This window comes from Sprattus sprattus, assembly GCF_963457725.1.
Source record: "Sprattus sprattus genome assembly, chromosome: 3".
Classification (NCBI taxonomy): domain Eukaryota; kingdom Metazoa; phylum Chordata; class Actinopteri; order Clupeiformes; family Clupeidae; genus Sprattus; species Sprattus sprattus.
In genome coordinates this window covers 4,952,887-4,965,386 of record NC_137922.1, presented here as the reverse complement: position 1 = coordinate 4,965,386, position 12,500 = coordinate 4,952,887, and the positions used below count along the sequence as shown (strand labels likewise).

The following is a 12,500-nucleotide window of genomic DNA, read 5'->3' as shown; positions in this document are numbered from 1 at the left end:
GACAGAGAGGGAGAGAGAGAGAGCAGGGAGAGGGGGGAGAGAGAGAGAGAGAGAAAGGGAGAGAAAGAGAGAGGGAGAGAGAAAGAGAGAAGGAGAGAGAGAGAGGGGGGAGAGAGAGGGAGAGAGGGGGAAGAGAGAGAAAGAGAGAGAGAGACACAGAGGGAGAGGGTGAGAGAGACAGAGAGAGAGAGAAAGAGATAGATAGGGAGAGAAAGAGAGAAGGAGAGAGGGAGAGGGAGGAGAGAGAGGGAGAGAGGGGGGAAAGGAGAAAGAGAGAGAGAGAGAGAAAGAGAGAGACAGAGGGAGAGGGAGAAGAGAGAGAGACACACAGAGAAACAGAGAGAGAGAGAGAGAGAGAGAGAGAGAGAGAGAGAGAGAGAGAGACTGGTCGTGGATCAGATCCATACTTACATGCAGGCTGGGGTGGTAGGTTAGCAGTCCATTGTCACACAGCGTCACATACTTCTTCTTCCACTCCTTATTGAGAGTCTTGCCACTCCGCTTCAAGAGCATGCCCTGGAAGAGGAAAAGAACACGCCTGGGTAAATACACCATCAAAGCACCGTGAGCAACTGGAGGAGATGAAGGTTGATTGCTCCATCACATGACTATTAATTGAGACGTGTGTCCAGCACCCCACGGAGAGAGAGAGAGAGAGAGAGAGAGAGAGAGAGAGAGAGAGAGGCACATCATCCTCTTCAAGACGAGCGCATCACAGAGCTGGGAATTCAGATGGAAAAAATGGCGTTCCCCCTCACACAACACACGAAGCCTTTTCGAAAAAAGAACGCACTGCCCCTAACAAGTGGAACGCACTATACGCCACTGATTATTATTTCACAGGACAGAAGAGAGATGCAGGTGAAATAAAGAGCTGCTCCAGCTGCGTCCGGTAGCCATTAGCACTCTCTCCTCCACACATCAGCCGTGGCTGACTGGCCTCCTCTCCGGCCGCCACACCTCATTTCAGCCAAATTCATTAGCCACGGAGGGGAATAAAACTGTCCGTTGATTAGCAATTATAGCCGAGCGGCTGCATGTGTCACATCACTGGACTTGTTAAACATTAACGCAGAGACAGGGTGTGTGTGTGTGTGTGTGTGTGTGTGTGTGTGTGTCACCTCACTGGACTTGTTAAACATTAACGCAGAGACAGGGTGTGTGTGTGTGCGTGTGTGTGCGTGTGTGTGTGTGTGTGTGTGTGTGTGTGTCACCTCACTGGACTTGTTAAACATTACGCAGAGACAGGGGGATATTAATAGTGTCCAGAGGAGGCTGCCATGGAACACGCAACACAGGGGTGGGGGAGGGGAAGAGAAGAGAGGGAATAGAAGAGAGGAGAAGAGAGGGGGAGGGGGGGAAGAGAAGAGAGGAGAAGAGGGGGAATAGAAGAGAGGAGAAGAGGGGGGGAGGGGGGGAAGAGAAGAGAGGAGAAGAGGGGGAATAGAAGAGAGGAGAAGAGGGGGGGAGGGGGGGAAGAGAAGAGAGGAGAAGAGGGGGAATAGAAGAGAGGAGAAGAGGGGGGGAGGGGGGGAAGAGAAGAGAGGAGAAGAGGGGGAATAGAAGAGAGGAGAAGAGGGGGGGGGGGGAGAGAAGAGAGGAGAAGAGGGGGGGGGGATGGGAGGGGAGAGAGGAGAAGAGGGGGAGAGGATGGAGGAGAAGAGAGGAGAAGAGGGGGGGGAGGATGGGAAGAGAAGAGAGGAGAAGAGGGGGGGGAAGAGAAGAGAGGAGAAGAGGGGGGAGAGGATGGGAAGAGAAGAGAGGAGAAGAGGGGGGGAGGGGGGGAAGAGAAGAGAGGAGAAGAGGGGGAGAGGATGGGAAGAGAAGAGAGGAGAAGAGGGGGGGGATGGGAGGGGAAGAGAGGAGAAGAGGGGGGGGGGATGGGAGGGGAGAGAGGAGAAGAGGATGGGAAGAAAAGAGGGGGGGAGGAGAGAAGAGAGGAGAAGAGGGGGGGGGGGATGGGAAGATCAGAACATTTTCTCTCTTCTTGCCCCCCCACCCCCTCCTCCCCTTCTCTCTCTATTTTCTTCCATTTCTCCTGCCTCCTCTCTGCCTGTTCCAGTCCATCAAGCTGAGCCCTGAATGCAGGCTAATTAGACCAAGTAAAGAGCACAGCGGCGCTTTTGAAATCAGCCAGTAAAATGAAGAACAAATAGGTCAAATTACAGCAGTCATTACCAGCATGTCATAACCCAATGACATCACTCCAGACATTTCAACGCTATAAAACTGTCTCTGTGTTTCCTTGAGCCCAGCGCAGCCCAACAGACACAGAATATAGCGTTCCGCTCGTAAAGGCCAGTTAATGGTTTAAGCCAAACTTCCTGACAGCAGGTAAACATCGAGAGCAGAGCCACACAAACTGGGCAAACTGAGAACTGGTGGCAATGCTCTCGTGTGGAGACGACTTAGTGTGTAGACTAAAGATGGGGGTACTGAATCAGATGGGTACTCATGGGGGTACTGGATCAGTTGGGTACTGATGGGGGTACTGAATCAGTTGGGTACTGATGGGGGTACTGGATCAGTTGGGTACTGATGGGGGTACTGAATCAGTTGGGTACTCATGGGGGTACTGAATCAGTTGGGTACTCATGGGGGTACTGAATCAGTTGGGTACTCATGGGGGTACTGAATCAGTTGGGTACTCATGGGGGTACTGGATCAGATGGGTAAAGATGGGGGTACTGAATCAGTTGGGTACTGACGGGGGTACTGGATCAGTTGGGTACTGGAGCAAGGCACCTAACCCCAATCACTGCTCCCCGGGCGCCGCCAAAGGCAGCTCACTGCTCCGGGTTAGTGTGCTTCACTGTGTGTATCACTACCCTGGATGGGTAAAATGCAGAGATAGAATTCAGAGTGTGTGTGTGTGTCACTATCTCTGCCATAAACATAGTCTCTAGTCACTAGGGTTCATTTCCATACCATCCATCCATTCATTTCCATCAGTTGGGTACTGTGATATTTTCCTCTGTATCTTCACTTCAAATGGCACATTTGGTTCAAATGTTAGCATAGTAATTATACACTTAATGATTTAAGACTACAAGAGCAATTAAATGGATTGTTTTCACAGTCCAGGTCAACACACGTTTATGTTTTTGTCTTTTGAATGGCAAAAATCAGATTGCAGCATCACCTAAAATCTCAGGATCTGATCAAGTCCTAACTGAAGGCGTAGACCGTAACCCAAGATACTAACTGTACTACTACTTAGGTAATGTGTGTAGACCGTAACCCAAGATACTAACTGTACTACTACTTAGGTAATGTGTGTAGACCGTAACCCAAGATACTAACTGTACTACTACTTAGGTAATGTGTGTAGACCGTAACCCAAGATACTAACTGTACTACTACTTAGGTAATGTGTGTAGACCGTAACCCAAGATACTAACTGTACTACTACTTAGTTAATGTGTGTAGACCGTAACCCAATACACTAACTGTACTACTACTTAGGTAATGTGTGTAGACCGTAACCCAAGATACTAGCTGTACTACTACTTAGGTAATGTGTGTAGACCGTAACCCAAGATGCTAACTGTACTACTACTTAGGTAATGTGTGTAGACCGTAACCCAAGATACTAGCTGTACTACTACTTAGGTAATGTGTGTAGACCGTAACCCAAGATACTAACTGTACTACTACTTAGGTAATGTGTGTAGACCGTAACCCAAGATACTAGCTGTACTACTACTTAGGTAATGTGTGTAGACCGTAACCCAAGATACTAACTGTACTACTACTTAGGTAATGTGTGTAGACCGTAACCCAAGATACTAACTGTACTACTACTTAGGTAATGTGTGTAGACCGTAACCCAAGATACTAACTGTACTACTACTTAGGTAATGTGTGTAGACCGTAACCCAAGATACTAGCTGTACTACTACTTAGGTAATGTGTGTAGACCGTAACCCAAGATACTAACTGTACTACTACTTAGGTAATGTGTGTAGACCGTAACCCAAGATACTAACTGTACTACTACTTAGGTAATGTGTGTAGACCGTAACCCAAGATACTAACTGTACTACTACTTAGGTAATGTGTGTAGACCGTAACCCAAGATACTAGCTGTACTACTACTTAGGTAATGTGTGTAGACCGTAACCCAAGATACTAACTGTACTACTACTTAGGTAATGTGTGTAGACCGTAACCCAAGATACTAACTGTACTACTACTTAGGTAATGTGTGTAGACCGTAACCCAAGATACTAACTGTACTACTACTTAGGTAATGTGTGTAGACCGTAACCCAAGATACTAACTGTACTACTACTTAGGTAATGTGTGTAGACCGTAACCCAATACACTAACTGTACTACTACTTAGGTAATGTGTGTAGACCGTAACCCAAGATACTAGCTGTACTACTATATAGGTAATGTGTGGTGAAGTACATTTGTGTGCATGAGAAGTTGACTGCTCATTTCAAGACATCTCCACATTCCTATGAACATGTATGGACAAAAGGCCAATAATCATTTGTGACTGTGGACACTTTTTGTGTGTTTGTGTGTGTGTGTGTGGTAGTGTGTGTGGTAGTGTGTGGTAAAAGTGTGTGCATGTGATTGATGTAATAACGAGACTGAAGGTAACCCTGTTCCCGCCCGCCCGCCGGCCTGCCTGCCTGCCTGCCTCCCTCCCTGGCCAATATATCTCCAAGAGTGTTGGCTGGCACTCTCTGGCTAGTTTATTAATTCACCGCATCCATCGGTGGCGTGACAAGCCATCATTCTGCCGGAGAGGCTAATTGAACGGCACGTCGACCCTCTGATGGCTGTTATCTTTCATTACTTAAGTTCCAGGCCAGCGCCACGCAAGAAGATGCCTCCTCTCCAGCCTCCACGGGATGACAGCTCACAAGGTCTCCCGCTCCGGAGGAAATGGAGGAGATAAATACATACATCCCTCCCGCACACACACACACACACACACACACACACACACACACACACACACACACACACACACACACACACACACACACACACACACACACACACACACACACACACACACACACACACACACACACACACACACTCCTTCATTCTTAAAGAACTCAAGTGCTGAGCTAAGCGTTTCAGACTGTCAATATGTGCACTGTTTACACAAGTACAAGTAAATAGAATAGAATACATATGAAATATATTTCTCAAAGTAATGGCACAATGTGACCCTAAACTGCCAAAGAAACTGGTCAAAGTGTGGCCATCCATTCCAGAGGTCCGTGATCACGAGGACCCACACCAGTTCAGTGGAACAAAAACAAATCAACACAACAATAACCATCCTTCTCAACCTGCCAGCACTAATCTATTAAAACAGACCAATTTAGACTCCTTATCACAATCACTCTCTCTCTCTCTCTCTCTCCATCACCTTCTCTCTCTCTCTCTCTCTCTCTCTCTCTCTCTCTCTCTCTCTCTCTCTCCATCACCTTCTCTCTCTCTCTCTCTCTCTCTCTCTCTCTCTCTCCGTCACCTTCTCTCTCTCTCTCTCTCTCTCCATCACCTTCTCTCGATAACTCGGACGACAAGGCACACAAAGGGCTTCCCCCGACTGCTGTAATAAATCACGGGTCTGCTTGAGCCAGGGATAAGGAGAGGGGACAGGGCTAATCTTGCACTGTCCTGACGGGGACAGAGTCACAAGAGGGCTGCAACGGACGCCTTTGTTCCACCACTCCACTCAGACTGGGGGGGGATAAATGAACAATGTCATGGAGACCCTTCCATAAAGTGCTTCCTGCGGTGTGTGTGTGTGTGTGTGTGTGTGTGTGTGTGTGTGGGAGGACGGAGGACACTGAGATTGACACCTTGTGAGAGGTTAATGACCTCTATCGCTGTGGCCATCTGATGTTGCCGGCCGGGCCCCCCTGACCACGGCACACACCTAGGACATTCATCATCCCAGTTAGACCAGGTCAAACCCCTCTCTTTCAACAAAGCCAACGCCGCCGCACACCCGCACACACACACACACACACAGACACAGACACAGACACACAGACACACAGACACACAGACACACAGACACACAGACACACAGACACAGACACAGACACAGACACACACACACACACACACACACACACACACACACACGCCACATAGCAGGAGAGGGGAGAGGAATGCATGCCATGTAATAAAATGCTGTAACCTTAAGCTTAAACCTAACCTTAAACCTTTATCTTAAGCATCCTTCTGTAAAACACTCTTTCTGTTAATAAGCTCAAGACCTCCACCCGTCTATCTGCCATAAGTAATATATGACATTTCCAAACAGGACCCCCCACACAAGGCGTCAGAGACACGGGCGGGGGGGGGGGTGGGGGGGGTCCTAGATGTGGACAGGGACGAGCAGCCCAGAGGGGGTGGACAGGGACGAGCAGCCCAGAGGGGGAGCAGAGCTGCACAGATCAAATCAAACACACGGGACTCAGGACAGCACTCTGCTCACACACACACACACACACACACACACACACACACACACACACACACACACACACACACACACGGGACCCAGGACAGGACTCCTGCTCCACTGATTTATCTGAAAAGAGCTCAGGGTAATTAATTAGAAACTCAATTACCCATCCCTACTTCTGTTGGGGTTCAATCATTAGATGCTCCAGCCTAGGCTCTCTGTCTTTTCTCTCTTTCTCTCTCTCCGTTTATCTCTTTTCTGGATGCCCTGGAGGTCAGAGAGGTGATCCCTCGCTCCTCTTCTTCTGCTCTGTACAAAGCAGGGGCGCAGATAGCACTGGGGACGGGGGGGACATGTCCCTCCCAGATTCATAGTGACCCTGATCCCACTCTCCCTATGTAAGGCGACAATCATCAGTAAATAACGTTTAAAAAATGTAAGCGTCCCCCCCCCAGTTCAAAAATCCCATCTGCACCGCTGGTACAAAGGTGTGTGTGTGTGTGTGTGTGTGTGTGTGTGTGTGTGTGTGTGTGTGTGTGTCAGACATTTCAGCAGAACTTACCCCTCAGAGACGTGCACTCAACACCACACACAGAACATTCGTGTGTGTGTTATTGCCATGTTCTTAATGCAGAGCGGGTGTGTGTGTGTGTTATTGCCATGTTCTTAATGCAGAGCGGGTGTGTGTGTGTGTTATTGCCATGTTCTTAATGCAGAGCGGGTGAGTGTGTGTGTTAGTGCCATGTTCTTAATGCAGAGCGGGTGTGTGTGTGTGTTATTGCCATGTTCTTAATGCAGAGCGGGTGAGTGTGTGTGTTAGTGCCATGTTCTTAATGCAGAGCGGGTGTGTGTGTGTGTTATTGCCCTGTTCTTAATGCAGAGCGAGTGAGTGTGTGTTAGTGCCATGTTCTTAATGCAGAGCGGGTGTGTGTGTGTGTGTTATTGCCATGTTCTTAATGCAGAACGGGTGTGTGTGTGTGTTTTATTGCCATGTTCTTAATGCAGAACGGGTGTGTGTGTGTGTGTGTTAGTGCCATGTTCTTAATGCAGAGCGGGTGAGTGTGTGTGTTATTGCCATGTTCTTAATGCGACCCTGCCATTAAATGTCAAGGTCACAGAGGACCCACTCAGTGCCACTGCTGCACCTCACCGCACCGCACCGCACTGGGACTGACAGACAGACAGACAGACAGCAGCTTTAAGACACACCCATGGGTATCAATAAGATACCACATTAGGAGATCTAAATACAGAGCTCTGATTGATGTGTGTGTGTGTGTGTGCGTCTTTCATTTTACAAACTAAAAATAATAATACCAAAAAAAAAGGTGAAGAGATGAAAAAAAACTCATTTGCAGAGGTTAGTGTGCATGACAGGAAAGCCATCATGGCCAAAATGGCTCCGAGCGGTGACAACCTTTCCCAGCGAAATGATATTTTTCCAATCCTGCGGAAGGCGGATCATGTCACCCTCGTTAAAGACTTGATAGCAGGTCTTTAATATTCACCGTCTTAATTAGGACTGCAGTTAATTTCATTAAATTCTTTCCCTGCTAAATGAAGCAGATTATGAGACATCTTTTATTGCGAAGCGTGAAATTACAGCCTGCCCGCTGCCAATGGCACGCTGAAACTAATGAATTACAGGGTAAATAACACCCAAATTAACCATCCAATTTAACTCGGCACAAAGCGCCAAGTGCACCCCCTCCACCCTTAAGACACGCCACACAGAATGGGTGGGGGGAGGGGAGGGGAGGGGAGGGGGGGCAAACTTTGTCAAAAGTGCACAACCAGCCACCTCTCTCAATGCAAGAAGATACAAACAAACAACTGCTACTATCACACTCACATAGAGAGGCGATGTAATAACGTACCAATTTGTCAGTGTGAAAGATCAGTTCAATAGAGTTACCTGTGAAGAGTTAAGTCATTTAATATATACATAATAAATGAGATATACACGACGACAGAGTATTTATCTGCAGCTCTGCACTTCTCCGCTGACAAAGCCTCTCTCCCAGATGCTGCGCTCAGAACACGGTGTCATTTGGTGTTCTGCCACATTAGCAAATGATTATGTTAAAATGCTGCCTGTCAAACTGCCTCAGTCTGGCGGATGAGAGGGCCACATACAAGCCTCTCGTAAGCAATCGCTCGCTAATTAGGCAGGGGAGCAGATGTTTGTGGAGTCTGTTGTGCTGTAAACAGGTTCTGTAAACAAAAGCTGGCGAGTATCAGAGCAGTGGTTAGCCACTTCTAACTGTGCCCCCTCACCCACAACTCCACTGAGAGCATTCAGCTCATAAAACAGTAGCACAGTAGACGAGTGAGACGAGTGAGACGTAACCACACACACACACACACACACACACACACACACACACACACACACACACACATTAGACAAGTGAGACATAACAACACGTGCCAAAACACACACCCATACCAGGGCAGATTCTATCCAATTCTGGAATGCAGACAACTGGAAAAGTGGGTAAAATAAAAGCAAGCTAACAATAAAGACAGGAGAACATGGCGGGCTTAAAAGGACAGGGTCCGACTGTACTGTGGTGGCGCTGTGTGCAGTCGTGACCTGGGTGGATGGCCACACTCATAGCAGACCTGTGGAGGGTGTGTGTGTGTGTGTGTGTGTGTGTGTGTGTGTGTGTGTGTGTGTGTGTCCAGAGGCTGTGGAGAGACAGACACCTCTCTGGCCACCTCAGCCTAGCTGCTCTGCCTGTTACCACACTGGAACTCTAACAAGCAGCACGTCTTAATGAAGCTCCTCACAAAGGGCCTACACACACACACACACACACACACACACACACACACACACACACACACACACACACACACACACACACACACAGAACAGTGTCACCTTGACTGAGGCACGCAGGATAATCACCAGCCATAATGAGATCACCGGGCAAATAAACTATGGCTGGATGGAGGGTGGTGGACACACACACACACACACACACACACACACACACACACACACACACACACACACACACACACACACACACACACACTCATCTACAATAGTAACAAGAGCACTTAGGGGTCGCTCTTTATAGTAAGAGCATCTTGCAATCAATGTCCATGGTCCATGTCCATGTCCATGTCCATGTCCACAGTCCATGTAAGACATGTGGGGCAGTGTGAGTTGAGACGGCGCCCCCACGGATCATGCTTCTCCAATGTTCCGTCAGTAAATATGTGCTGAGAGGCTGAGATAGAGCGCAGCATTAAATGGAATCAATTGGGCACAAATCCTCCTCCTCACCCTTGTGTGAGTAATTTACCAACAATTATGAGCAGACCTTCAAGGAACGGCAGGCTACGCCACAAACCCACTCGCTCAAACACACTCAGACATACACACACACACACACACACACACACACACACACACACACACACAAACCCACTCAGACACACACACACACACACACACACACACACACAAACCCACTCACTCAAACACACTCAGACATCTGCCAAAGAGATTTACAGTCACTGTTCCACATCGCCGCGAAAAAAACAGCCGATTCTTACAGAAGAATCAGTGAGCAGCGCTCTGTTGCTGAAATGGTTTATTGTGTGTGTGTGTGTGTGTGTGTGTGTGTGTGTGTGTGTGTGTGTGAGAAGATTTTAAGAGAATAAAGCAGCTTAGCTATTAACAGATTTTTATCAGATTCAGTATAAATTCGATGTCCTTCCAGCAGGTAGCAAGGAAGCATCACATAAAGATCCACAGACACACAGAATGCCACACTTAGAGACTCAGAAGCCTACACACACACACACACACACACACGCACACACACACACACACACACACTCTCTCTAATTAGGGAGCGGATCGCCACAGCCAGCAGTCTAGCATAGATCATGAGAGGCAGGCGTGGAAATGGGGAGAGACACACACGCACACACACACCCACACACACACCCACTCTGACAGGGAAAGATGCGAGCATGTTCGCAGGAGGAAAGACCACAGGGAATTATCAAATCAATTAACATTGTGGGCATGCCTCTGAGCGCTGTGTGTGTGTGTGTGTGTGTGTGTGTGTGTGTGTGTGTGTGTGTGTGTGTGTGTGTGTGTGTGTGTGTGTGCGCTGCTCTGCGCTGGCGTTCTGCTTTCTTCCTGTGAGGTGAGGCGCGGCGACAGGCGCTGGCTTTGTGCGGTGGTGAGACACTCATTCGCCTTTTAACTCCGCGCCCAATTACAGCGCCGCAACGCTGCAGAGCGCCATTAGCACTGATCTCATGGCTTTTCTGTGCCGCCGCCGCCGACGTCTTTTGGTCCGCTTATTCACGTTTAATTCTCTCAATCTGAACACGGGGGACTCGCTCAGGGGTCACAAGTTAATTATTCTCCTATTCATTTGATTATTTGAATCTCAGTTTTCAAATCACCGAAATCACTCAAACTGTTTGGGGGCTAATGGAGGAATTGATGGCAATACAGTGGATTGATTTAAATGGCAGCTCCTGATGAGGGACCTTTTGGTGGGAAGCTGTAATCGTTCAGAGAGAGAGTTTTCCCTGTGAGTGATGCCAATTAGACGAGGGTGAAACACCTCCCACGGTCTCTCTCCCAGTCGCAGAGATCAGTAATGGTTTCCATTAAAGAAATATGATGGTTATTCAAATTGCATACGAAACAGCTCAAAATGACATTCCGCACTAAATATACAGGTTGTGTAGGATTGCACAAACGTGCAGGTGACAGTTACTTGATTGAAAACGATCATTAAAACACATTTTCATAATTTTGTCAAAGTAATCTAATTCTGATGTTACAAACTGCCTACTACAATGAGGCGGGGGGTGTGGTGAACAGCTCGACAGCAAAGTCCATTTTTCAAAACAAATATGAAAAATGTAACATATTTAAAGATTAGAACGCGTTAGAGGCTGCAGTGTTGTTTAAAGAAAGAAATAGATAAAAGGACTTGTGAAAGACTGAGTCTTTTTTCATGATCCAAGGGAAGTCCTTCAGTTGTGGAGCACTTTAAAGATAGTGCTAGTCTAAGCTCTTGTCTGACTTAGGGGGAAAGCGTTGGCTCAGAAGGTTTAACACAGTGATCTTAGACTCTACCATTATGCACCACAGTTTCCATCAGACTTTCCTGCTTAGCAAGCCGAGACATATGGTTTAGCTAACAAACTATACGCACGAAACTTAGTGCACCGTTTCAAGCATTCTAATATGAAAATGACATTTTAAAAATGTCATTAAAAATTAAAGTTGCTAGCTATGTCGTTGTGAAACCATATTTCTTGCATAACCCATGCTTCTAGTTGTATCTAACAACCACAGCAAAATTATTATGAAGGCAAGATAAATCCTATAAATAGTGTATTTGTCAACAACAGCAAAACGTACTATGGGCAAACAGAAGTGCCCCAGAGCAGTGAGTCGGCCTACCTACCCTACCTGGTTGCTGACATTAACCATCACATTATGGCCAGCAAACAAACCCAGAGAGAGCCACTGATGTTTGCCATAGATTGCTCCCTCCTCAGAGAAATAGAGCGATTTGATTGGCTAATCCCCATGAGGTGGCTGTCAATCAAAATGAGATTTTCTCTTCATCACCGCCACTCCTGCGGAGGTAGTGAAGGCTTTGGAAGGCAGAGCTCAGACTGAACTTTACAGAGGATGAAACGTGAATGGATAAAACTCACTTTCAACTACTACTCTACGAGAATAAGAGTATGAAGCAGTCGGATTTTGTGACTTTGATTAATCAAAAAAATAAGATTATAACAATAAGATATAGTTATGTAATTGATGCATTTGTCTGGGTTCAAACACAAATGTCCAGTTTAAGGACATGTTTTGTTTTTTATAAAACCATTATTACTGGATTATATACATATATATATATATTTTTAAATATATATATATATATATATATATATTATTATAATGTTACAAGACAAAACAGCGGTAATTACTTGCTAATTAAATCCTTGTCCTGAACCAGTCACAGAACAACTGTTATTTAAATTCACATTTTAAC

General features: G+C 46.8%; 1 protein-coding gene across 1 annotated transcript in view; it reads right to left on the bottom strand.

Annotated features, from left to right (window-relative positions):
* Nucleotides 1–12,500, bottom strand: part of LOC308361590 (arf-GAP with GTPase, ANK repeat and PH domain-containing protein 1) — a 117,875-nt gene that overhangs the window by 9,663 nt on the left and 95,712 nt on the right. Inside the window, exon 10 of the mRNA XM_080833986.1 lies at nucleotides 412–516. Within this exon, the coding sequence (XP_080690112.1) occupies nucleotides 412–516 (105 nt within the window). The remainder of the gene's footprint in view (nucleotides 1–411; nucleotides 517–12,500) is intronic.